Source organism: Lagopus muta, chromosome Z (assembly GCF_023343835.1).
Source record: "Lagopus muta isolate bLagMut1 chromosome Z, bLagMut1 primary, whole genome shotgun sequence".
Lineage (NCBI taxonomy): Eukaryota > Metazoa > Chordata > Aves > Galliformes > Phasianidae > Lagopus > Lagopus muta.
This window is the reverse complement of record NC_064472.1, coordinates 70,936,871-70,962,008: the sequence shown is the minus strand read 5'-3', so window position 1 is coordinate 70,962,008 and position 25,138 is coordinate 70,936,871. Positions and strand designations below refer to the sequence as shown.

Sequence of the window (25,138 nt, the reverse complement as noted above, 5' to 3'; positions counted from 1 at the left end):
TGGGGAGGGACTCTTTAAAAGGGCAGGTAGCGACTGGATGAGGGGAAGTGGATTTAAACTGGAAGAGGGTAGATCTAGCCTAGATATTAAGAAGAAATTCTCTACTGTGAAGGTAGTGAGACGTAGCAAGTTCACCAGCGATGCTGTGGATGCTCCCACCCTGAAGATGTTCAAGGCCAGACTGGATGGGGCTTTGAGCAACCTGGTGTAGAGGCAGGTGTCCCTGCCTGGAGCAGGAACTGCGTGATCTTAAAGGTCCCTTCCAACCCAAACCATTCTGTGATTCTGTGAACGCTGGGGAAGCAGCAGGAACCCATGACAAACTGCAAGGACAAAAAGGACCGAACAGTTTATTTATGCACAGTTTATAACCACTTCTCAATGGCAAATAGTTCTGCAGCCCATACCAACCAGTATGGTGGCTTACTGCTGCCCTAAGGATGCTTTCACAGAAACATCTCTCCTTGCCTTTCCCTTACTCTGGATCTGGTTTTCAGCTGATAAACTTACTAACCTGATTCAAACTGCTGAAACTCACTAGTGAAGGATTGAATCATCTCATAAGGAATCTTCTAGGCACCAGAACTGATGCACCACAAGCTGCATATTTTATGGAGCTGGTGGGAATACTATGGCAATGGCAATAGGAGCTTCTCCTTTCAGCGAAGTTTTGTTGTGCTTTCTGGATCTGCTTACTCCGTTTTCTAAATTAGCTCCCTCAGTCTCAACTTTTTTTCATGTAAATACTCTTACAGAGCAGTGCGCTGCAAATTTCGAGAACATTAATTGTCTTAGGAAGTACCTCTCTGGCATTTTGAAGAACTGTGTGAAAAGGTGATGCTTGACTGGCGTACTGGAGTAAACCTAATGGGTAAAATCAGTGCCCAGTTGCCAGTTAATTCTGGCATCTTAGATTCCTCATCCAAAAATGCCAAATCCATGTTGCTCCAACTCTTTCCTCCATATTCCTAAAGAATGTACTATTCACTGCTTCATTTTGTTTTTTTTTTTGTAAGTATGGGTGATCCATGGTCAAATTCTCCAGCTGATAACTAAGTTTAAAAAAAACTATTACAGGTATATTGAAAATGCAAGTTAGTGTTTTGAGGTCAGCACAACTGCTGATCAGTGTGGCTGTGTGTTTATCTGTATCTGGAAGCAAAGTTGAGTACAGACTCAGCCTGCTACCAACTAATTCCTTTTAATAAGCGTTTGTTAATCTTTCACAACATGGACTATAGTAAGATAAATGAGAGAATAAGTGTAACGTGTCTGAACTTGCTAACTAGCATAATAAGATAGAATGAGCTTTTTTTTATCAGGCTTTTTCTCTGTAACAGCTTTTGCTGGTAAACTTGTCTTTTATTTTTCAGCATGGACCTGACAATCTGCTTTCTTCCAGTGTCAGTGGAAAGTCTGTTACCGTGAGCAATTCTACTCCAGCTAAAGGTATAAGAAAAAGTATATCTTTATTACAGTTCATTTTTATCACAGTTCTTCTTCAACAATGTATGTATTTTCTCTGCATTTTTATTTATTTATTTAGCTCTTAATTGTCACACTTAGCTTTCTAATCAGTCTTGAACTGTGTAAGGGTGACTCTAACAGTAGAGGCACTGGAGTCTACCCAGTGTTGTCCAGTTGCAGTGTTGAGGAGCTCTAAAAGTGACTTGTTGGGTTGGACCAAGAAATACCATGTATTGAGATACCATACCAATGTATTGAGAAAGATGCAGTAACAGTATTCTAGCACAGGAAATTTTAGATCAAGCAATAAGTTAAATGTGGGAGAAGGCTGCGACTATTTCCTTTAGAAATATTTTCTTTCATGTGGGCTTGAAGTATTCGTGGCCCATGGCTGCAAAATTTAATTTATATTACTTACAGTTAACTAGCTTGTGACATAGACAATATTCCATCAATGTGTGGTTTTGTAGGAGTGCAAGGGACAGAGCAAACAATCTCCTCATAAGCTTTTAGGATCTGCTGGCTGTGTTTCCAATGGGAAATAAGATTAAGGGAGAGACAAAGGAACTAATCTGAACATTCTTCTTTTCTATTTCTTATTTGCACATGCTGGATTGTTCATAGTTCTATTAATTGATTTAGTATGACATCCAGAGCCTCTTGCTTGCCATGAAACAGCATAAGTCTATAATTCAGTAATTTAATGGCTGAAAGATATTTCAGGCCTGTATAGGTAGTACTTTTTGTAAGAAATTGCCAGCTGGCAAGGAATATAAATTTGTATTTAGTGCATTTGGCTTTTATTAATTATCACTGTAGTCACTGATACTTCATAGTGACTTCCAGGGTTTCTAAATGCTATTGATCTTTAAAATAAGATGGATGGTTTTGGCTCCTAGCAAGTCCAGAAAAACCCAAGTTCCCACTGATGGCTCTCTACTTCTTTTAGTAATCTTTGTTGAAATGAAGCTTTTTACCAAATACAACAGCTTCAACTGCAGAGTTTCCTATATGTAGTGATCGTTTATCTAGAATCTCTTTGCATTTCTCAATTTGAAGTTATTCACCCAGAAAATACATTCATACAGTCATGAATCATGATTGTAATGAGCTTTTGTTTGTAATACTGGGCCCTAATTTAATTTTGTTTGAAGGTGTCTCTTATGAATATCTATTTTCTGTTTTCACCCAATTAAGTGTGAATTCCAAAGAGGAGATGGTCCTGGGCATGCTTTGAAGAATATTGAATCCATTTTCAAGTTCAGGTGCCATTAAATCCAAGTATATTATTAAGATCCATATCAGACAATAGTTAGAGAAAGAAGTATAAAGGTTTAAAATATGCTGAGGTCTTTGTGTTGAGGATGAAGGAGGGCTAGCTTTTATTATCAATTTAGCGAGTTAACTCATATTCTACAAAACTTAGTGTATTTACAGCATTACTGAAAAGATACTTATGAAATTTTTAGGTCAGATGTTAGTCATTAACACATTTATGCTAATGGGTAGATGGTAGAAGGTTTGATGTATGTTGCACATACTCAGGCTGAAATTGTTCTGTTAAGCACTGTCCTTTTTGGCTGATGCCTGATCAGTGAACTCCTCTAATAGGCAAGATGCAGTGAGATAGTGCTGTGCTTGCCACTTAGTTCCATCTTGTCACCTTCAGAAATGATTCAGAATCCACAAGATGTCACCCTTGCAAGAGATGCTCATCTTAAAGTCAATATCTTTGTTAGGTTTCATTTTCTGCTTTATTTAGTCAAGCAGTACCCAGCTTAGTAAAGTCAAGGACTTCATCCTGTTTTTTTTTTGAGCCTTCTAATTACATTTAACAAAATGGTACAGATCATTGGGGTTTAATCGCAATATACCCTGTCCTGGTTTTGTACTGATGCATGTTTAGTATACTTCTCTTTGTCTTAAAATCTCCTCCCCAGCAAGTTTACCTCTTTTTATGTTTTCTAGAATGCACAGAGAGCATACGATGGCATTTAAAATTTCTTGATGGATAAAGCAAAGTGTAACGAACTCATACATTACACAGGCATTAATTACCTTTCCATGTGTACAAAATAACCTGGGTGAAACGCTTTGCACTGCAGTCAAAATTTATAAGAAAATCTGAAATAACTTGCTAAACTCATTCAGATATGTCATCTTTTGTGCTTCTGTGATATGGCAGATGCAACAGATGAGGTGGTGTTAAGCTTCTCTCTCTTTTGCTGGAGTGAAGCTGTTTGTAGCACATAAATAGGAGGAAAAGAAGAGAAAAGCCAGTGTATAATGGGAACGCAGTTAGACTTAAATTCAGTTACCAGCATGCTATCTTCCCTTATGTTTTGGGATATTTTTTCAAGTCTCTTATATCTCTGTATCTTCCTCTAGGAGTATCTGTTACTGAAGTCTGTAGATTGGTTGGTGAATTTCATTTTTATGACTTTAATTGTTATTACTCCATTGCGATACCCTCTAGAACAATATGCCAGGTTCTTTTTTTTTTTTTTTTTTTTTTTTGTGGTGCTCTGCTTAAAAGTGCTCTCAGGGAATCAAGTTGCTTTGGAAAGCAACTGTTGATCACTTACCAGTTACAGGATTCAAATAGGCAGATCATAATAAATAAATAAATAAATAAATAAAAATAAAAAGCCATTTGCCAAAGTGGATGGCTGTATGGATTTCATGCTTCGCTGCCTTGACTACTTTTCAACGAGAATTCTTTTAAACTCAGTCATATGGGACAGCAGACTTTCTTTAATGTTTTTTTTTTTTTGTTGTTGTTGTTGTTGTTAATTATTTGAGGTAGCAGCTAAATCTGGCTGAGGAACTAGAATGCAGGAAGATAAGTTAGTAATAAAATAATGAATATTACCTCCCAGTTACTACAACTTGCCCTTTTGTGTGATTAACGCTTTGTAAATATCTTTCATGCATATTTGGAAAGAAGTTACTAGCATCTCCAGTTGCAAGACTTCAAACAAAAACCAACAGAAGACAGGGAAATGAAAGAGAAGGAAAAAGGAAAGGAAAGTGGAAGGACCTCACATTTATTGTGGAGATTTGGAACAGGTGAAGGGAACCTTTTCAAACTCTCAGTGGTTTATATATGAGCTGACCTTTCTTAGAATTCAAAAAGCTATGGAAAACAGTTAATGTCAGTACTGAGACAGCAGTTTCTCCCATTTAGGTTTTGGCATTTATACTGCATAATAGGTTTGTCTTATTTGTTGGTCCATTTCTTTACTATAACACTTTAGGTGATGGGAATGACAACACGAAATTTAAAGGAGTGAGAGTGCCATGCGTGCCTTCTCGTGTCCTTCATCTTCGTCAAATTCCAGATAATGCCACTGAAGCAGATGTCATTTCACTAGGGCTCCCTTTTGGCAAAGTAACCAATGTGCTGATTCTAAGAGGAAAAAGTCAGGTAACAATTATAACAGCAAGCCTGCTCATGTCACTCTTTTCTTTAATGCTTTTGGTACTGTGACTGAAATGATTGCAGTGATGTCTAAGTGTTTCATTTAAGGCTCAAAACTTTCATTTTTTTCACAGTTGGGAAAATGTCTTGGCATTCATTTCTTTTCATATATTTTCTGATTATATAATAGTCTAGAAACTCATTCACATTAGCTGTAAACATTATACACATCTTATGTAAGAACGTGTGCTGATCAAGAACTACTTTGCTGATATTTATGTTGACAGCTGTCTTGAAATGACCTGCTCAATTAAAATAATTAACATGGAGATTAATTCTTTTATGTGAAATAATTTTTTTTTTTTTCTTTTCCTTCAAATCCTTTCAGGTGATGGGTGATTTACATCATAAATAAACACTGAAATTCAAAAAACAACAGACATTAATTCAGAAATTGTATGCAGCATTGGGCTGGGTTAATTTTGTGCAGAAACCAATAGATACTTAGTGTCCTCTTCCTACTTCAGTCACTGTATGCATTTGCAACTGAAACAGTAACGCTTGTATTCAGGATTCTAATAAATCCAGTAGCAGTGATTTTTTATTAGCATGCCTTCCTATATGTCATACTTATTCCAACTCTTTAGTAATATAGTGTACTTAAAATGTATAAGTCTTTTAAGAGATTCAAATCAAATATCCCCACAATCTTGCATAAATGAACATCTTTTAATGCAATGCTATACTTTCACATGTTCTTTTTCTGGTGAGAGTTGTAATAGGAGTATGTTATGATTTGATGTTTTGTTCTTTCCTGTAAACTAAACCATGTTGAATACCATTATAATTCTATTGCAGGCTTTTTTGGAAATGGCCTCTGAGGAAAATGCTATTAGTATGGTGAACTACTGCTCTTCTGCTATACCTCACATCCACAATCAGCCTGTGTATATTCAGTATTCCAATCACAGAGAACTTAAGACTGACAATATACCTAGTCAAGCTGTAAGTATATTATTTTCATTCAGTAAGATGGAATGATATATGACTTACATAAGTAAATAGAGTATTTTCTATTAATACTACATTAATGATCATATTATAATAGATTTTTTTTTCTGACAGTTGTAATAGACAGCAAGTTCTTTCAGAAAGAGACTTGGTACCTCTAGAATTACTGTGTAGGAACTCAAGTTCAGGAATGGCCATCCTGATGGCCAGGAAGTCCATTGAAATGGACAGGAAGCCTGTGTGGATGAACAAGCATTTCTTGGCAGAACTCAATAAAAAGGAGGCATAGGAGAGGTGTAAGGATGTCCAGGTTACCCTGGAAGAATATGGGGATGTTATCTTAATATGCAGAGAGTTGTCATAACAGACTGACCATGAAGCAGCAATGTGCCATTGTGGCCAAGAAAGCCAGTGGTATTCTGGTGAGCATTACAAAGAGCATGGCCAGCAGAGTGAGGGAGGAGATCTCTGCCCTGATAAGGCCACATCTGTCATATTTCTGTCTTGGCTCCCCAGTTCAAGAAAGACAGGGAGCTCCTGGGGAGAGTCTAGCAGGGAGTCACAAAGATGATTGAGGACCTGGAGCATTCCATATATGAGGAAAGGTGAAAAGACCTGGGGCTGCTCAGCCTTGAGGAAAGACTGAGACAGGATCTTACCAGTGTAACTACAGTAGTAGTAACTACAGGGAGGGAGTCAAGTGGATGGCTCTTTTTGGTGGTGCCCAATGACAGAACAGGAGGTAACATGCATAACCTGAACTCAGGACATTCCATCTGAACAAGAGAAAGAACTTCTTTACTTTGAGGGCAACAGAGCACAGGATCAACCTGCCTGGAGATATTGTGATCTGCTTTTCTGGAGACAGTCATAAGCCATGTGGTAGCTTTCCTGTGCTTTAGGGAACCTGTTTTAGTGAGGGTTTTGGACTTGATGGAGTCCTTTCCAAACCCTGTGATTCTGTGATCTTCATTTACATCACAGATGATGACATGGGACACATCCTCAGCATGGATAATGCAGAGCTGGGAAGAGTGTCTGACATCCCAGATGGTTGCACTGCTTGTTGTTGATAAGAAACTAGACATGCTGGAGCAATGGACTCGTAGAGTCTGATTAAGTTAAACAAAGGAAAATGCTAACTCCTGCACTTGAGAAGTAGACCCAGGTGATAATTTTGTGTTAGGAGCAACTAGTTGGAAAGCAGCTAGCTAGCCTACAGAATGATCTGTGTTTGCTCATGAACCCAACTTTACCATAAGGCAGCAGTGTGTCCTTCCAGCAAAGAAGGCCAACAGCATCCTCAGCTGCAGAAAGCAGACTACTGCCTTCAGACTGACAGATTGACAGGGAGTGACTCTTCTCTATTCAGCACTAGTGAGACACAAATATGGAGTCTAATCCTGGACTCCTCAGTAGAAAGGCATAGACATTAATGGAGCAAGTCCAGCAAAAGGCCATGAAGGTAGGTGAGAAACTGGAGTACCTGTCATACAGGTGCAGAGGGAGCTGGGTTTATTCAGCCTGGGGAAAAGAAATCAGGGGTATTTTATCAATGTGTGCAAATACCTGGGGAGGGGTGAGGTGTAGACAGCCTCTTTTCTTGTCACTGGGCATCACTGAAAAGAGTCCACGCTCATAAACTCAAATACAGAAAAATGCACTGAAATTTAAAAAGCAAGCAAACGAAAAGCTTTTTATTTTGAGCACGGCCGAACATTGGAATGTGTTACTCAGAGATGTTATAGAGTATCCATCCTTGGAAGCATTTAAAACTTAGCTGGAAACAGTCGTAAGCAATCTAAGCTTGGTGACTTCTTTGAAGCAAGGATCTTGGACTCGATCATCTCTAAAGGTACCTTTCATCCTCAACTGTTTATTTTTTTAATTGTGTTTTCAGCTACTCAGAGACTTAGGATGCACCTGTCTTTGTTTATGTAAAGTGAGACTGAGGCTGTGCTCAATTAGAAAACAACTAGAAAGGAATCATTCTATTAGGTCTGTCAGCTGGCTTGAATATATTTTTCTGAAAAAGCAAATCTATTCATTGTGGTTTTGCATGGTGAACTTCTTCAAGTTCTGCTTAGCTTCTTCAGGAGAATCTGATTTCTCTTTCCTATGAGATGTGATAGAGTAGAGTTTATTGCCTACTGCAGAAAAGTTCCCTACTTCTTCTGGGAATCTCCCAGTTTGTATTCAGTGCTGAAGAGTCAATTGTTTGCCCCATTCTGCTCCAGAGCTTCAGTTAAATACACTCTTGGATTGTTTGGGAGGAAGCGTTAAGCACTCTTATACATTCCTGCAAGAATACTAAATTCCTGCAAAAAATACAGAAAATGACTGCTATTCAACCACAAATTATAAATGAAACAAAATATGAAGGAAGAAGTGCTTCTGGTTCTCTCTTTGTAGATTCTAAGAACTTCATTATTTTTCTGGGAATTAACAGATAAAATTGGTGAATTCCTCAGAGCTCTCTGTTCCTAACTGGTTGATAAACAGTCAAGACTGCTGCAAAATTATTTTTCTTTTTTCAAGTATATCGGAAGTGTTGATACATGGAAGTTACAGATAATAACTTCTTTCTTGCATATACTAATCTTTATTTCTTAAACCCCTTTTTCCTGCGGTTGGTGATAAATTCTCAGCAAGTAGCTATATAACCATATTTGTTTTCTAAAGGGCATATTATGTCTTGCGAATGTAGAGATCACTATTTCCAGTATTTTCTTACGTAAAACACAGACTGATGGAAAAATAAAACACTTGTCTTGTTGGCACTGAGATAACTATTTGTTTTCTTGCATGTAATGTCAAAAGGAATCATTTTGTGATGTCAAAACAGTTCCATGAAGCTTTTCTAGATAACTTCCTGTTCTTAAAAATAAGATATTGAGTTACTGTTTTGTTAATGATATTTGTCAGATGTAAACTTCTGTCTAGCAGAGCCCTGCATCAGGGATCATGAAGGCTAACATTGCGAAAGAGCTTTTGTCATAAGATGATTGTGCCTTCATTTTGAAAGAACAAGCCTTCTGTATAAGGAAAAGAATGGGAACTTTCCTCTCACTGAGGAGGTTTAGCAAGAGAATCACAGAATGGCCCAGGTTGGGAGGGACCTCAAGGATCATGAATCTCCAACCCCCCTGCCACATGCAGGGCCAACAAGCTCCACATTTAATACTAGACCATGCTGCCCAGGGCCCCATCCAATCTGGCCTTGAACGCCTCCAGGGACGGGGCATCCACGGCCTCTCTGGGCAGCCTGTTCCAGTACCTCACCACTCTCTCTGTAAAGAATTTCCCCCTGACATCCAACTTGGATCCATTTCCCCTTGTCCTGCAGTTATCAACCCTTTCCAAGAGTTGATTCCCCTTCTCTTTGTAGGCTCCCTTTAGGTACTGGAAGGCTGCAACGAGGTCACCCCGCAGCCTTCTTGTCTCCAGGCTGAACAAGCCCAGTTCCCTCAGCCTGTCCTCATAGTGGAGGTGCTCCAGTCCCCTGCTCATCTTCGTGGCTCTCCTCTGGACCCTGTCCAACAGCTCCCTGTCTTTCTTGTACTGGGGGCTCCAGACCTGGACACAGTACTGCAGATGGATACGTCTTACAAGAGCAGAGCAGAGGGGGACAATCACCTCCCTGTCCCTGCTGGCCATCCCTCTTCTGATGAAGCCCAGGATACCAATTGCTTTCTGAGCTGCAAGGGCACCATTGCTGGCTCATGTTAAGCTTTTCATCCATCAGGACTTCCAGGTCCTTTTCTGAGATGGGCAAGTGTCTAATTATAGATTCAGTTTCCAATGGCTGAGAATACTCTCTGTTGCCCTTTTAAGTGGATCTTAATGCAAGAGAAAGACTTAGCTTCATTTACCTGAAACTACTGTAATTTGTACTAATAATAGTCATATAATGTCAGGGTTTTGATCTCTCTACATGCCCATGCTTCATTGATGGACATATTATATTGTTAGTTGTGCCCTTTGTGTAAGCTGGCATTCGTAATATCCCTCAATGCCTAGTACTATATGAAAGCAAGCTCTTAAATGATGAATTCATCAATTGGGATGGAAAGTATATAACTTTTTGAGAAGTCTCTTTGTTTAATGTTTCATTTGTATTTCATAGCGCTGGTATTATTGTTGTTACATGCAGTATTGAACAGCTGGGGAAGAAGTGACTAAGGGATATTCTCAGAGGCAGCTACTCTAAAGAATAACTGCTCTCTAATTGGACTTCTGGACTAGGTTTCTAGTAGAAATGTGACATTAATGATACTTTTTTTTAATGAGCATTTGTTTGTTAATTAGCAGTATTAAAAACTGAAGGAGCTTGAGATATCCTTGAAGTAGCAATTCTGTGAGTAATTGAACTCACCTAGCAGCATTTTACTGTCAAAATGAGCTAGTCTTGGATGTTGTTTCTCCTGCTTCCAGCTGTATGTTCTACTCTCTGCTTTATAGCTCTGGTGCTTCCTAGATTCTTCTGAATGATTCAGCTCGTAACTTGGCAGTTAAAAACTGAAGTTTTCTGGGGTAATATGCTGAATACTTCAGGATTCAGAGGAAAAATGTAGTAGGATTGTCTCAGTAGCAGTGGTCTCTATGGTCAGCGTATTACACCTTAAGTAACTGCATTTGGAAGCTCAGTTTACTAGAACTTGTCATCAACTTCATTACTGTTAAAGTCACCGTGATACTGTGACTTCAAATGCACATTTTTATGCCTGCAATGTGTAAACCTTGAATGTCTCTCAGGTGTGCACCAAGCTGTGCTCACTCCATCCACAGCAGAACACGACAGAAGGAAATATGATGATGAAATTCATGGGCTGTGATAATGACAGGGATATTGCTCACCTCCTGCCATCATAGATTAAGCGGATTTGATTTGAGGAAGATGAACTTAATTTTCTGCCCTTTAAAAGTAGAGTAGGATAGTAAGAAGAAAAAGAACAAAAAACAAACAGCAGAAAACCAAAACCCAACGCAACCCGAAAACCATATCTACCTGAAGGCCTTGCCTTTCACTTCTTCTCCCTTTACTGCTGTTACCTCTTCCCCTTCCCATTCAGTACAGGAGAAAGGGAACGGAAGCTGTGGTCTATTTGTATTGCTTTTTCTCTGCTCCTTCCTGCTCCAGCCTGACGTGTTTTCTCTCTTTAATCTGGCTAAGAGGAGTGAGGGCGAGAGATGCATGAAGAAATCTTGCTGTGTACTTCTGAACAATGGTAAAAGCAAACTGATTCCGTGGTTTGGAAGTCCAAAAGGTTGCTACTTTTCCTGTCTTTGGAAGAAGTCATGTCAATTTGCCTGGATTACTTTAATTTTTTATATGCTGTGAACTCTATCTTCTAACGATTTTGTTTCTGGAGTGTTATTACTGCTTTGATTATTTTTTCTTTCTTTTTTTTAATTTTCTTTTTTGAAGCCTCTCACTTGTATTAGCTTGAGATACTGACACATTTTTTTCTGTGGTCTTTATGTTCTGCATAACTTAAAAATACTTCATATAGTATGTTTGGAAAGAACTTTTTCATTCATAAGTTCTATTATTAGAAGATAGATCTCAGTAACTTCAGGGCATGAAGAAAATAACCACATCTTGTCCAGTAAACCCTTCTCACTGACTCTTTCCTTTCTTCCTGTCAGTAATGTAGTAGCAGGCCTCCCACAAAACCATAGGGCTTCATTTTTACATTGTGTTTTCTTGAAGATAAGTGTATCTTAAATAAGTTCTGGAATGTGGTTGGTTGGGTAACAGTTCTTATTTTCTGTACTAATACCGCATATAGGGATTACGGCAACAATCAGGGCTCATCTTTAACTTGTGCTAACATGAAAGGTACTGGAATCTTGCTAACTTGTCGCTCTGATAAGTGTCATTTGTCTCTTTGCTGGATTGGTTTGTTATCTGCAAAAACAAATAAATAAGGCAACAAGATTCAAGGGTGTGGTGAAGGTAACAGCCTCAAAAAAGTGACGTTTGCAAATAAGACCACTTCTTATCATTTTCAGTTCAGTGCATGAGGGAATACTTTCTTTCTCCTTCTACAAAAACAATATTCCCTACTTTTTGAATATAAATGTATATATTCAATTATGACCCTTTCATTTGAGTCTTTTATTTAAATTTTAGAGAGCTTAGCAACTGAGCATTACATTACTGATGTCTTAGAATCTAGGCTCAGCTCTGAGGGACAGTTTATTCTGGAAGCTTAGAAGAAATCGAGTAACATCCACACCTTGTGTCATGTTTAGTCAGGCTTCCAAGAGAAGGGTGTTACTGAGGTATGGCTTCAAGTCACAACACTGTGTTTGGAAAGGCATGTCTCTCTGCAAGGCTATTAGAAGCAATCCAACTGTCTTTTTGAGAAAGGTCCAGTCAAAAAGACTTCCCAAATTCCAGTGAGGTGGTTTGAGAAATGAGTTAAAAATGCTTTATTTTGTGGCTGATAGTTTGGCTCTGGGAAGAAAGAGAACAGAATGTGCACCTTCTAAGGTTGTGTTTGCCAAAACTCAGTTCCTGGAGAAAATCAAATCCTAATAAAGCAAACCAAGCATTTTGTGCTTTACTGACTGGTTGAAAATCCATTAAAATGTTGTATTTCCATAGATATTTTAAAAGAGGGAATATGGCTTTTAAATGCTGCACATTAAGTGCATTTTACATCTTTGCTTTGTAAGAGATCTTTGTTTAGACATAAATAGTTTGCATGTGTGTAAGTTAATTGTGGTCTCTGCTGTGTTGTGATTTCAGAATGCTCAAGCTGCGCTGCAAGCTGTGAATACTGTGCAGTATGGAAACGTGGCTATTACAAGTGCTTTTGCTCCTGAAGGTGGGGTCTCTCCAAGTCACGGTTCTGTTCTTCGAATCATTGTTGAAAATCTTTTCTACCCTGTCACTTTAGATGTGCTGTATCAGGTAATAAAAATTGGTAAAACAAATAGTAAAATCTGTTTCTATGTTGCCACTATAGATGGGATTGTTTTTTTTTTTAAGTACCTATGGGCCATCAGTCATGCATGACTCAGCTTGAATAAGGACTGTCATTCCAACGTGATTTGTTGTAATTTAGAGATCTAGGCTTGAATTAGTTTTACTCAAAAAAACAAAAACAAAAACCCTAAAAATTGGATTAAACAGGACTTTTCTAGTTGGCTTTTCATGATTTTTTTCTCCTGCTTTGGTTGGTTGGTTTTGTTTGTTTCTTCTCTGGTTTGTAGTTCTTTAACTTAGTTAAAATTGTAGCAAGAGTTCTGTGGAAGGAATAATGAACTCAAATTGCTACTTTGAATTTTGCGCCTAGGAACTAGTGAATTCTTGCCTTATTTTACTACTCCTTGTCCTCGGTAACTTTTAAAAGTTTGTGTTATATTTTAGCATTTTAAAATCACTCTTACAAGTTGGTACAAGGGATGTTCCATGCAAGTATAGTTGGTTGGGCAAATATTTTAAATTATTGCAGGCTCTTAGAATGTCGCTTGCTTTGCTTGCTCAGAACTACAGTAATAGACTATAGCTATGAAAGACATTACTGTAATTCCTGCTTGTAATTATTGAGGATTTGTCAATATTTTTCTTTCAGGTATTGCAAAGAATTTCATACTTGAAGCTTTTATAAATACCAGTAAATCTTTGCAACACATGCCCCTAATATGATTTTCCTGAGTTAATATGATTTAAAATGATTAGCCATTTTTTACAAGGAGCTGCAGTCTGGACAAAACTGTTTTTGCTGCTCTACTTAGCATCTCAAATGCTTATTATCAACACTTGCTATTTCCTCTTGCTTCCTTACGTTAATTTTTTCTCTTTGTCCCTCCAACAAGAATGGATTAATTTGTGTGCAGCTAGCTGTCACTTAGAAGTCAAAATTTTTGTGATCTAAACTTTGTTTATACCTTCAGATGTAATTTAATCAATAATAAATCATGCAGCTTGTATGTCAACTGCTTAAAACAATTAGTGTACACAGAATAGTCTATTAGCTAACTATCAGTGCATAGCAACAGCAACTCCTGGATCTAACCTTGTGTGCTCTTGCTTTTTGTTATTGCTCTTGGGTTTTTTTTTGTTTGATATTGACAAAGCAGACAGTGGAAGAAGGGATTCGTATTATATTACTTTAATCTGACTAATGTTTACTTCTGTGCAGCGAAATTGTATTTCTCAGTGTTTGAGTTGTCCAATAACCCTCAGTTAACTATTTTTGCAATAGGTCTAGAAAATCAGATAGCGCTTGAAAAGGGAGCTTAATTGGAGTTCATAATAGGGACACTATCCTCTAATTAAAGCAGTGCTTTGTGCATGATAGAGAGCTACAGTGCTGCAGAGAAACCTAACTTTGTAAGTGTGGAAAGCTAATAGAAATGAATTTTACTGACAAGTATAGTACCATATAGGCAGGCTGTCATACAAAACTTCTGTTTACATATAGTATTTATTTATTTGTTTGTTTATTCACAATCTGCCTTAAAATGTCTATTGTAAGAAACAGAATAGCTGGCGTTATATTTGTAGAAACAAAGCTGTGAGGTTTAGCTTTAGAAACAAACAGGTATATCTTAAAAATGTCTATTTGTTTTTGTGGAAATGTGCATGGAAGCACACATTTAGAAACTGCACTTAGACCTTTCTTAAGGGGAAGTGTTTTGTGAACAGGAACTGGATAGCTAGCTTTAAATTGCTTTGAAAGAAAGTTTCTGTTTTGTCTTCTACCAGGAAATGGTGACTGTAGCATAAAATCCTGAAAAACTGGGCATGAAGTTTTAGAGCAGTGACTCTATGACTCTAAGGCTAATAGGCTGGAAAGAGATGCTTGTCCTTATCTCTTGTATATCTTTCCCTTCTAGGATTAATATTTTTCTAGGGGTTCTGATTGCTGTGGTGCTTTTCTTTGCTTTAGAACTTTGTTCTAGAACTATTGGTGCTTTCAAAACTCACTTTTCCTCTTTCATTGTTACTTCTGCAATCATTTCTTTGCACTTGCGTGTTGTGTCTTAACCTCGCTACATTTTTGTCCACATTCTCCATGTGTGCCCCAGAAGCTGTCATTATGTCACATGAGTGTTTCGTGTATTACATGCTCTCATTCTGAATGTACTCTGTATATATATATGTGTGTGTGTGTGTATACATACAAAATTTCAGCCTTTAAAAACTTTTCTACAATGCCTACATTTGCAGTAAATCAAACACCACTCAGTTATAAATTGATACACCTATAAATCGATAAAAGGATGAGTCTCAAGCAAGTGCTTGTCTTGCCTCTTTCCTTGTTTTCCACTTAGGACAGTGGATCTATGTTGTTAATGTGTCTACAAACTACTTATTGGAGAGAGATGTTTGATCATAAGTTTGCAGAAATTGCTTGAAATACAGGCTGTAAGGTTGCCTATCTTGACAGTTTACAGTCCCTATCTGACTTGTGAAAGTCCATTTCTCATAACTCAGCTTTGACATGGGACATAAGCCTCCTTAGGCTTTTTTAGTCATTATTATTAGTTGTTAGAATTAGTTTATTGCTAATCCTTCAGAGGAATTTTATCCTTCTTCCCCATCTTTTATATATTCTTTTTTCTTTTTTTTTTTTAACCTGAAACAAATTCTGATAGCAATTCATTTCTATTCAGCTCTTACTAAAGGTATGTCTCAGAAAATTTATATTAAGTATCAAAATGCTGTTTTTGTTTTAAATCACAGAATGATTTTTTTTTTTAAGTCTGTATTTCTTTCTTCTCAGATTTTCTCTAGGTTTGGATTTGTCTTGAAGATTGTCACCTTTACAAGGAATAATCAGTTTCAAGCTTTGATCCAGTATGCTGAACCAGTGAATGCATATTATGCCAAAATGGTAAGTGCAGTGTACTCACCATTTCCTCAGGTGTTTTCCTCAGGTAAGATGGCCACTGTGCTAACATTACTGATAGCTTGCCCATTAACTTTGACTTTTTTTCATTCTAACTGTCTTGTTGCACTAGAATAACTTTGACAACCCTCATTAGAATGGTACTCTACCATCAAATGTAAGAAAGTGTATAGCACACAGACAGCAGTCAGTATGGTTCTACCAAATCAAAGTTTAGGGCTGTTGGTAGGGAAGACTAGTAGCTGTGGTTGTGACAAAAAGTCTTTTCTGTGTCAAACTAAACTGTTTTTGGTGAGGATTAATCTGAAGACTGGGTTAACCCTGAATGGTTGCCAGGTGCCCACCAAGCTGCTCTCTGTTTCACTCCTCAGCAAGACAGGAAGACAATAAGATGAAAAGCTTGTGAGTTAAGAACAATATCATTTGCCAGTTACCATCATGGACAAAATAGATTCAACTCGAGGAAGATAAATTTATTTCACATTGATACGGATAGTGAGAACTAAAAGCAAAACTAGAAACACCTTCCTCTCACACCTCTTCTTTTCAGGTTCTGTTTCACTCCTGTCTCTTCTACTACTTCCTCCTTCTGTAAGCAGTACAAGTGTGTGCAAAATGGGGTCTGTGGTCAGTCCATAGCACTTGGTCTCTGCTCTCCTTCCTCCCCATACTTTTCCCCTGGCTCCAGTGTGGGGTCTCTCCTGTGGAATATGGTCCTTCATAAAGGCTGCATGTGAACTGTAGCCCCTTCCCACAGGTTGCAGTTCTTCAAGAACTGCTCCAGGATGGCATGTAGTCATTCAGGAACAGACTGGTTTCCCCATGGGCTGCATGCAGCTCTTGCTCCACTCTGGGGTCCTCTCCATAGGCTACAGCTCCAGCCCAGGCCTGCTCCTGCAGGGGCATGAGTTGTACCATAGGCTGTACCTCTGCAGGCAGCATCCACGGCTGCACCAAGGGCTTCTCCACAGCTGCGTGGGGAGATCTGCTCTATGCAGTGCCCACAGCCTGCAGACTGCCATGGGCCTCTCCTGAGCTGCAGAGAGCTGCTGCTCCGCGTGAGGAGCACGTTATGCCCTTCTCCTGCACTGACCTCAATTCTCTCATGTTTACTACTCCTCCCTCTGACAGCAGATGTGCAGTTTTGTTTTTTTTACTCTTTCTTAAAAATGTTATCACAAAGGCACCACCAGTGCATTCTGCTTTCGAGCTGTCTGGAATGGGCCTAGTCCAGAAGGGTTGCCTTTATACTCAGCTTTGAGATGAAAGGCATGGAATATTTATCTATTGGTACTTGCCCTTTTTTCTCTTTTTTGATACAGATAAAAATAAACTTAGGAGGGAGGTTTGCAACAAAGTGTGTTGTACCTGAAAATTTAACCATTTGTTTCCAGGCTCTGGATGGCCGAAATATCTACAATGCATGCTGCACTCTACATATTGATTTCTCAAAGTTAACAAGCCTTAAGGTGAAGTACAACAATGAGAAAAGCAGAGATTTCACTCGCTTTGACCTTCCAGCTTCTGATGTCCAACTACCCCTGGATCCAGCCATAATTGCTGCCTTTGGTAAGAAGGCCTTATTTTGTGATAAATATGCAGGATGATCATTATGCTTTTTACACTGCATACTCTTAGGAGTTTTATTCTCTGGCTGTATAATAGATTCTGTTGAAAACAAACAAAAAAAAGAACATTTTATGTATAACCCTAATTGTTAGACTCAGTAAAATTTGTGTGGAAAGCAGAAAATCCTATTCTAGATAAACGAGTATCTGAAACCGTGCTCAGATAAATGGTTATCAGAATATATTCAGGTGGGGAAATTATAAGCGTTGTCAAAAAGCTGTGTTTTTAGAGTGGTGTGGAATTATATCATTGGTGTAAGGCAATATAATAGACATTGCATATCAGGAAAGTCAATGGCAGCCATTCAAAATTGACCGATTCCCTAAAGCTACTTGAAAGTAAATGTTTTAAAGTTTGCTGGTATTTTAGGATGACTGCTTGCTTTAAGGAATAAACTATAAGAAATACACAAATTCTACAATTACATTTTATAGTTGCCTTCTGAAAGAAAATTTTAGTGAATTCCTTTAGTAAATTTTGAAAGTCACTTCCACTGCATAGAGAAAGCATTATCTACTTAAGTGACTTTGAGAAGCCCTTTTGGCATAAACAGCACATGCATGCTTGTTTGTTCAACTTTGATAATAAGTGCAAATCATCAAACAGATTAATTGCTGCCACACGTGTGTTCAAATACCACTTGGCTGAATGATGCGATGAAAAGACATTGGGAGTCATGTCAGTACTTATGCTTCCTGTTTTACTACTGGTACAGGCAGGCTTGATGGAGAACTATCTGAGCCATTCTATGATAAAGCAGGTATCAGAATAATGCATCCAATTTTACTGTAGACTTGAAGGTATCCTAATAGTAAAACTAAAATTTTTGAGATACTGCACTGTAAAAAATAATTAAAAAAAAAAGAATTAAAAAATCACATTTTTATGAATGTTTTGAATTTTAAAATCTTCCTCATCCATTCAGCATGGGCAGAAATACATGAATGAGTATGCTTTGAGAGCTACCTGCCAGCTGTAAAGCAAATGATTTTACAAATAAAACATGCATCAAAGAGTTCCAGATCTCTCTGCATTAGTTCTGTTTGACAACTTTTACACGTATGATTTTGGTATCAATGTGCAACATGCAGATCTCATTTGGCAGAATGAAAGCTCTTTATCTCTTCATTAACATTTCCATTATCGTTCTTGGATTGTGAATAAGTGATTCGTATCTTTATTCATATCCTTATTGCCAGAACTTGTCAGCATAATGCACACGCTGGTGCATTATGAAGAACACAATGACTTGCTTTGGTCTGATGAATGTATTCCATTGTTTGTATTAAAGGTGCTTTGACACTACAGATAAGAGGAGGTGTGACATTATGCAATATTTATGAGTACTTGATCTGCGGTGTCTCTTTCATTTATTGTTATTGTGATTCATAACTGGTACTTCATAAGGAGCTGTATTATTTGTATCGACCATTTGTTAGTGAGCATAGCTTACTTTTAGTCAGTGGTGAAAGTTTGAGTACTAAGACACTGCAGATTGGTGGGTTTCATGCACTGATTATGTGTGTCCTGATTTATTAAAATAAAAAGCCAACAGTCTAGAGTGCTAACATATGAAAGAATGCAGAAATCAATCTTGCATCTAACACAACCTTACTTGTTACCCAAGGTAGTGATTATCTCCACATAGTAGCATGAAAGCCAGTGAGCCACCTTTGGAGCAAGATCTTTCTACACTGGTATTCCAAATCTGTTTAATGCTTGTAAATGCAGTTGCTGTTTTTTTTTTTTTCCATGTATTTGTACTGGAAAGGTGCTTCTGCTTGAGAAGAAAAATATACTTTTTCTACTACTAGAATTCAGAAACTCAGACTGGTTTTGGTTGTTTAATTATTTAGCCCATACTTTCTCATTAATATCTAGGAAATAGTGATGTCTCATCATTGTAAAACATGGCATGATTTGCTTCCAGAAAATTTCTAGAATGCATTTCAGTTTTATAAACAAAAAATATACTGGGCACCACAGATGTCTAAACTTCAATGAATACTAATCTATGCTGGGCTTTCATTGTCAAATTTGTCTAAATTGCATTTTAGAGAGGGACACTGAGAGACATGTGATGTTAGACTTAAGAAGTGACTAAAAAATGTAAACACAGAAATGTGGATTTCAATCAGAAGGGTTTTTTGTGTTTTTTTTTTTTTTAATTTTTATTCAAACATTTATAGAAGATGCAATCACAGATGGAAGTGAGAATAGCAGCGCTGGCAGCTTTCTCATTCCTGAAGTCTCTTCTGTTTTCCAGGAATGTTAAAGTCTCTGTTTTAATTAAATGTCTTCTATTACCAGGGCCCGAAGGTATCATCTTCCAACCACATGTAGGGACTAGTGGATTTGGCCCGTTTGCATACATTCCTCAAGGAGCTGGTAATGTTCTATCTTCAATTAAAACAAAAAAAAAAAGCAAGCAAAAACCCAAACATGCATGCACCAAACAAGTAGACAGAAAACCTAAAGCCATTAGTGCTTGCATTTGCATTTGGGGCTAGCAGTCTATCAGAATACACCTGGCTTCTCAGTAAAATTTCTTGCCATAATAAAAAACATATGTTGATATAATTTTTAATTTAATAAATGAAGAAATGTAATGCTTTAAAAAGATTACCTACAAGAGAAGAAATTCTAAGTATCTATTGTTCTAAGAATTGAAAGTCTTCTTGCACATTTAAAGGTAAAAGGGGAAGTCTCCTCTTTTCTAAATAAAAAAGAGAAATAAGTAGTCTTCTAAACATGGCAATCTGTTCCTTCCTAGCACAGGATAAACTCTGAGCTGCCATTTGTATCCCCTTCTCAGTGGATCTGTTGCCGTGGCTCAATATTTCTTTATCATTAGAGGGGAAGTGTATTTTGCTTTATTAATCAGATACTTGGAATACCTTAACTTCCAAACACTGTTTTTATTGAAAATCAAATTTTTTGAGGAGCCTAGTCTGCTTTTGTCTTCTAAAATGTCTCAAGTGATGCTGTAAGTACAATTTCAAATCTTTCAATTTCACCTCTACCTGGAAAACTTTCTTTTCTTGCAGTCACCACATCTGTGGCATCTGTACGGATGAGTAACCCAAGTGTTCCAGGAAATTCTGTTTTACTGGTCAGCAACCTCAACCCTGAGGTAGGTTTGATCTGTAGTACTGATGCAAGTCACTACTTGTACCAGCTGCCAGAATCCTTATTGCAAATTAGCTTTAGTTGAAGCAACAAATGAGCAAAGTTCTGTGCTGATAATACCAAAATCTGAGCATTACTTATGGAGCAGATCATCTTGAGGAAGCTCACATGGCGTGTGCAGGACAACCTGGAGATCAGGCCCAGCCAGCAAGGGTTCACCTAAGGGTTCTGCTTGACCAACCTGATCTCCTGTGATGAAGTGACCCACCTGGTGGATGAGGGAAAGGCTGTTGACATAGTCTGTGTAGATTTCAGGAAAGCCTCTGACACTGTCTCCCACAGAATTCTTCTGGGGAAGCTGGCAGCCCATGGGTTGCACAGGTACACTCTTTGCTGGGTAAAAAACTGGCTGGAGGGCTGGGCCCAGAAAGTGGTGGTGAATGGAATTAAATCCAGCTGGTGACTTGTCACAAGCAGTGTTCTCCAAAGGTTGGTACTGGGGTCTGTCCTCTTAATTATTATTACTGGTGATCTGGATGAGGATATTGAGTGCACACTCAATAAATTTGCAGATGACACCAGGTTGACAGGAAGTGTCAATCTGCCTGGGGGTGGGAAGGCCCTACATAGAGATCTGGGCATGCTGGCCAGTAGGATGAAGGTCAGCAAGACCAAGTGCTGAGTCTTGTTCTTTGGCCACAACAAATCCAGGCAATGCTACATGCTTGAAGCAGAGTAGCTGGAAGGTTGTATAGAAGAAATGGACCTGGGGGTATTGATTGATGTTTGGCTGAACATGAGCCAGCAGTGTGCCTGGGTGGCCAAGAAGGGCAATGGCATCCTGGCTTGTAGCAGAAATAGTGTTGCCAGCAGGAACAGGGAACTGATCATTCCTCTGAACTCAGTATTTGCAATGCCACATTGAATGTTGTGTTCAGTTTTGAACCTTTCACTGCAAAAAAGACATTCAGGCCCTGGAGCATGTCTAGAGAAGGGAAACAAAGCTGTGAGGGGTCTGGAGCACAGGCTTTATGAGGGAGCAGCTGGGAGAACTGGGATTGTTCAGTCTGCAGAAGAGGAGGCTCAGGGGAGACCATGTCACTTTCTACAAATACCTGAAGGGGGGCTGGGGCAAGGTGGGGTGCCAGCCTCTTCTCCCATGTAACTAATGATAAGAATAGAGGGAATGGCCTCAAGTTGCACCAAGGGAGATGGTTGGATGTTACAGAAAAATTCTTCTCCGAAAAAGTGGTCAGGTGCTGGAATGGGCTGCCCAGAGAGGTGGTGGAGTCACTGACCCAGGAGGTGTCCAAGAAACACTCAGGTGTGATACTGAGGGACATTGTTTACTGGGGAAATATTGGTGATAGGTGATGGGCTGAACTGGGTGATCTTAGAAGTCTTTACCAACCTTGGTGATTCCGTGACTCTATGATCTCTGTTTTCGTTTGAGCAAATTTCCATTACTAATAAAGCTTAAAAATTCTGTTCAGCAGTGGAAAGGTTCTAAGCACAATTTAGTGCAGGAAAAAAATAGTTTAGTAATGTAATGGTGAGTTTGTAATTAGTGATCTGTCTGAGGTTATACATGCAAAATGTTTGAGGTAGTACACAACATAGGGCTAAACTCACTGATACCTCGGTGATATTACAGTTCTTAAGGTGCCATTTTATCATTGGGAAATCTAAAGAATTTTTCATACATGAGAAATCAGAGAAACTAGAGGGAAGAGGAATAAAGATGGAAACATGGCAAGTTACTTTTCTTTGAAACATTGATGAAACGTTCCTCATCTTTCATCCCAGAGCAAAGGAGCTGAGGGAAGGCCTTATGCAGCTGCAGCTCCTCACAGGACCTGCGTCACAGGAGGTCAGGGGGGCAGGGTAAGGCTGTGCCCCAGAGGATGGAGGGCATGGCACAGCTCCCCAGGGCAGGGGCACAGCCCTGGGCTGCTGGAGCTTAGGGAGCATTTGGGTACTGCTCTCATGCACAGAGTTTGGGTTTGTGTGGTGCTGTGTGAAGCCTGGGTTTGGAAGGGACCCCCAGGGACCACTGGGTTCAACTCCATGACTCCAGTTTGGCAAGCTTTCTCAGACTGAAGAGGAGGAGCATGGGTGTCCCTTGGTATAACATATCTATAAATCCATTTTTTAACGTCAGTAAATATGTCTATTCACTTTTCATAGTACCACAGAATTGTTTTTTCTCCTATGTGTTTGCAATAAAACTGCCAAGGGAGTTACTGTTACAGTGATTTGTTTTGTAGCTTTGCACTTGTTACTCAAACTTTATGCATTAATGTATACTTAACTAGAAGCAATCTACATCCCTTAATTAATAAGTAAGCTTTAGAAAGGCCGTAACATAATACAGAGTTTTACTTAATTGCTGATAAGCAATTCTACTACAGTGATTTTAAACTCTTGTTTGTTTTATGCTCTCACTGGATTCACTTAACCATAAAACTTATGAAATTAAGAGGTATTGTCAAAATGGAAGTCATTCATATTTCAAAAGTTTAGAGGTCTGTTGACCAATTCCTTGAATCTGTAAGTAATTGCTGTGTTTTATACTTTTTTTTCTTAGTAACAATTAGATTTCACATTAAGCATTAAAAGAAAGCTATAGATTCGGACTGTAAGACGAAGCAATTACACTGTTTTGTCAGTGTATCTTATCAAGTAATTACAGATTTCTGATGAGCTTTGTACAAATAATTATTTAAGATGGTTCTCTGAGCCTCAAGAGACTGCTTTTTCAGAATAAGGATATGTGAAGCATAGATCAGATCTATGTTTAGGACTTTGCTGCTTTACTTAATACTAATTATATCTAAGAAGTTACCATTTAGAACTTTATACTGCAATGCATAATGCAACATAAATTGTTAGTGCTCGCTACGGGCAGAGCTGTTGTCTCAGCTGAATAAAGTTTGTGTTGATTAGAGTGCAAATTCTCTTCTTTAGTGACTGGGGAACTTGGTACATTAGGATTTAATGAAAAATCTCTGAAGAAAAATTACTTATTTCAGGCTTTCTTTTCAAAGCTTTTAATCAGACAATTTAATTATCACTCCATATGTGCTTCATGTATTAACAATTAAATAGTGTGCATATTAGTAACGTGTGGTCACGGGGGCAAAATTGAAACAAAGCAAATGCATGTTGCTGCAACCAGTTTTAGTTTTTTAGGTGGTATCTGCAGTTTAGAAAAGACAAATGACTTACTGAATGATCTTTTCTACTTTTAGCGTAGCAAATTGCTTTGATTTGTCAGTGTATGAAATGCTGTCTTAGAAAGCTTAGAAAGAATAATTTCAAGTAATTAAGCCACTTAACATATTAATAATTTCTCCAGCTTGACAGTCTCTGAGTTTTGAGTGATGAAAATGCATGAGCTGAAGTGTTAGCCTGTTTATGTATTTGATATGTGCATAATAAATATGCATTAACAGGAATGAATACACTCTAGTTACTGATGCAAATGGCTTTTGGTGAAATGGTTTAATGCTGTTAGTGTTTAGAGTCTCTCCCATTGTTTTAGTTTACCATGTGCTTAAGGTCTAGGTTTCTTTATTTGCCTGGCTTTAAAATTAATACACTCATTTTATCATTTAAACAGGCCATCACGCCGCATGGACTTTTCATCCTATTTGGTAAGATACGTCAAATGTACCTTTAGAAACTATAGGGCTAGAGCTCTTTTTACTTAAGTGGCAAATGGTGATTAATTACACTTCAGTTTTTCTGTTTTTGTCCAGAAAATGCACAAGAGAATGTGCTGGTTTTAAATGATGGTCTTTTGAGTCAGTGTCTGTAAGACACAGGTACCAAAAAGACAGAATTGTTGCAGTTTCAGAAGAACTGTGTGTTCTGATTTCTTCACTACAAAGAATGGCAAAGCAAAGATGGAAAAGCAAAGGTTGTCTTGGAGGAAACGGGCTACAGAAATGGCATATTTGTTATTTGCAGGGAAGAATGTTGACATGGTAATGTTTTAATACCCCTCTGTCGAGAGGACTTTTAACACTTGCACTACTTAACAGCTGAACATAAACATGCAATTGTATTACTGAGATCCTACTTGGTGTGTGTTTTTTCCTATTTCTGAGCCTCAAAAAATAATATACAAGCTTGAAATATCTCCGTATTAATGTTCTAACCAAGCTGTTTAATGAGATGATTATTCTTTAAGCTAATTTTAGTGAAAAGCAGCAGACTTGCACGTGTGCTTTTTGTAGTAATACAGATTTTCTTTCTGAATTTTCATAGGTGCCTATGGTGATGTGCTTCGTGTGAAGATCATGTTTAAGAATAAACAAAATGCTTTGGTTCAGATGGCAGATGCAACCCAGGCTCAAATAGGTACTGATTTTAAAGGCAGTTATGGTCCTAACTATCATGAATATGATAAAGCTCAGGAATCTGCCTTCTGTCAGTGGCTATATTAACCTAACTAAATCCATTATTGCCAGCTCTTCTACATATGAACTCTTGCTTTCAAATGTTGATATTGATTAGCTTGCTTTCATGTAAGCAAATGATTTTCCTGTAGTGGCTTAAAAACAACCCTGCAAGTCTTAATCTAATAAATGTTTCTATTAAAAAATTG

The 25,138-nt window shown here is 38.1% G+C and overlaps 1 protein-coding gene across 7 annotated transcripts in view; it reads left to right on the top strand.

Moving 5' to 3' along the window:
* PTBP3 (polypyrimidine tract binding protein 3) overlaps positions 1 to 25,138 on the top strand; it is a 54,684-nt gene that overhangs the window by 21,381 nt on the left and 8,165 nt on the right. For 6 of the 7 annotated variants that reach the window (XM_048932456.1, XM_048932458.1, XM_048932455.1 and 3 more), the window contains 10 exons: positions 1,374 to 1,449; positions 4,725 to 4,894; positions 5,747 to 5,893; positions 12,657 to 12,821; positions 15,643 to 15,753; positions 17,163 to 17,337; positions 19,708 to 19,785; positions 20,445 to 20,530; positions 24,149 to 24,182; positions 24,799 to 24,891. In XM_048932456.1, coding sequence (XP_048788413.1) covers positions 1,374 to 1,449; positions 4,725 to 4,894; positions 5,747 to 5,893; positions 12,657 to 12,821; positions 15,643 to 15,753; positions 17,163 to 17,337; positions 19,708 to 19,785; positions 20,445 to 20,530; positions 24,149 to 24,182; positions 24,799 to 24,891 — 1,135 coding nt within the window. Of the gene's footprint in view, positions 1 to 1,373; positions 1,450 to 4,411; positions 4,537 to 4,724; positions 4,895 to 5,746; positions 5,894 to 12,656; positions 12,822 to 15,642; positions 15,754 to 17,162; positions 17,338 to 19,707; positions 19,786 to 20,444; positions 20,531 to 24,148; positions 24,183 to 24,798; positions 24,892 to 25,138 lie in introns of all 7 variants that reach the window. The other variant, XM_048932462.1, reaches the window with a different exon arrangement.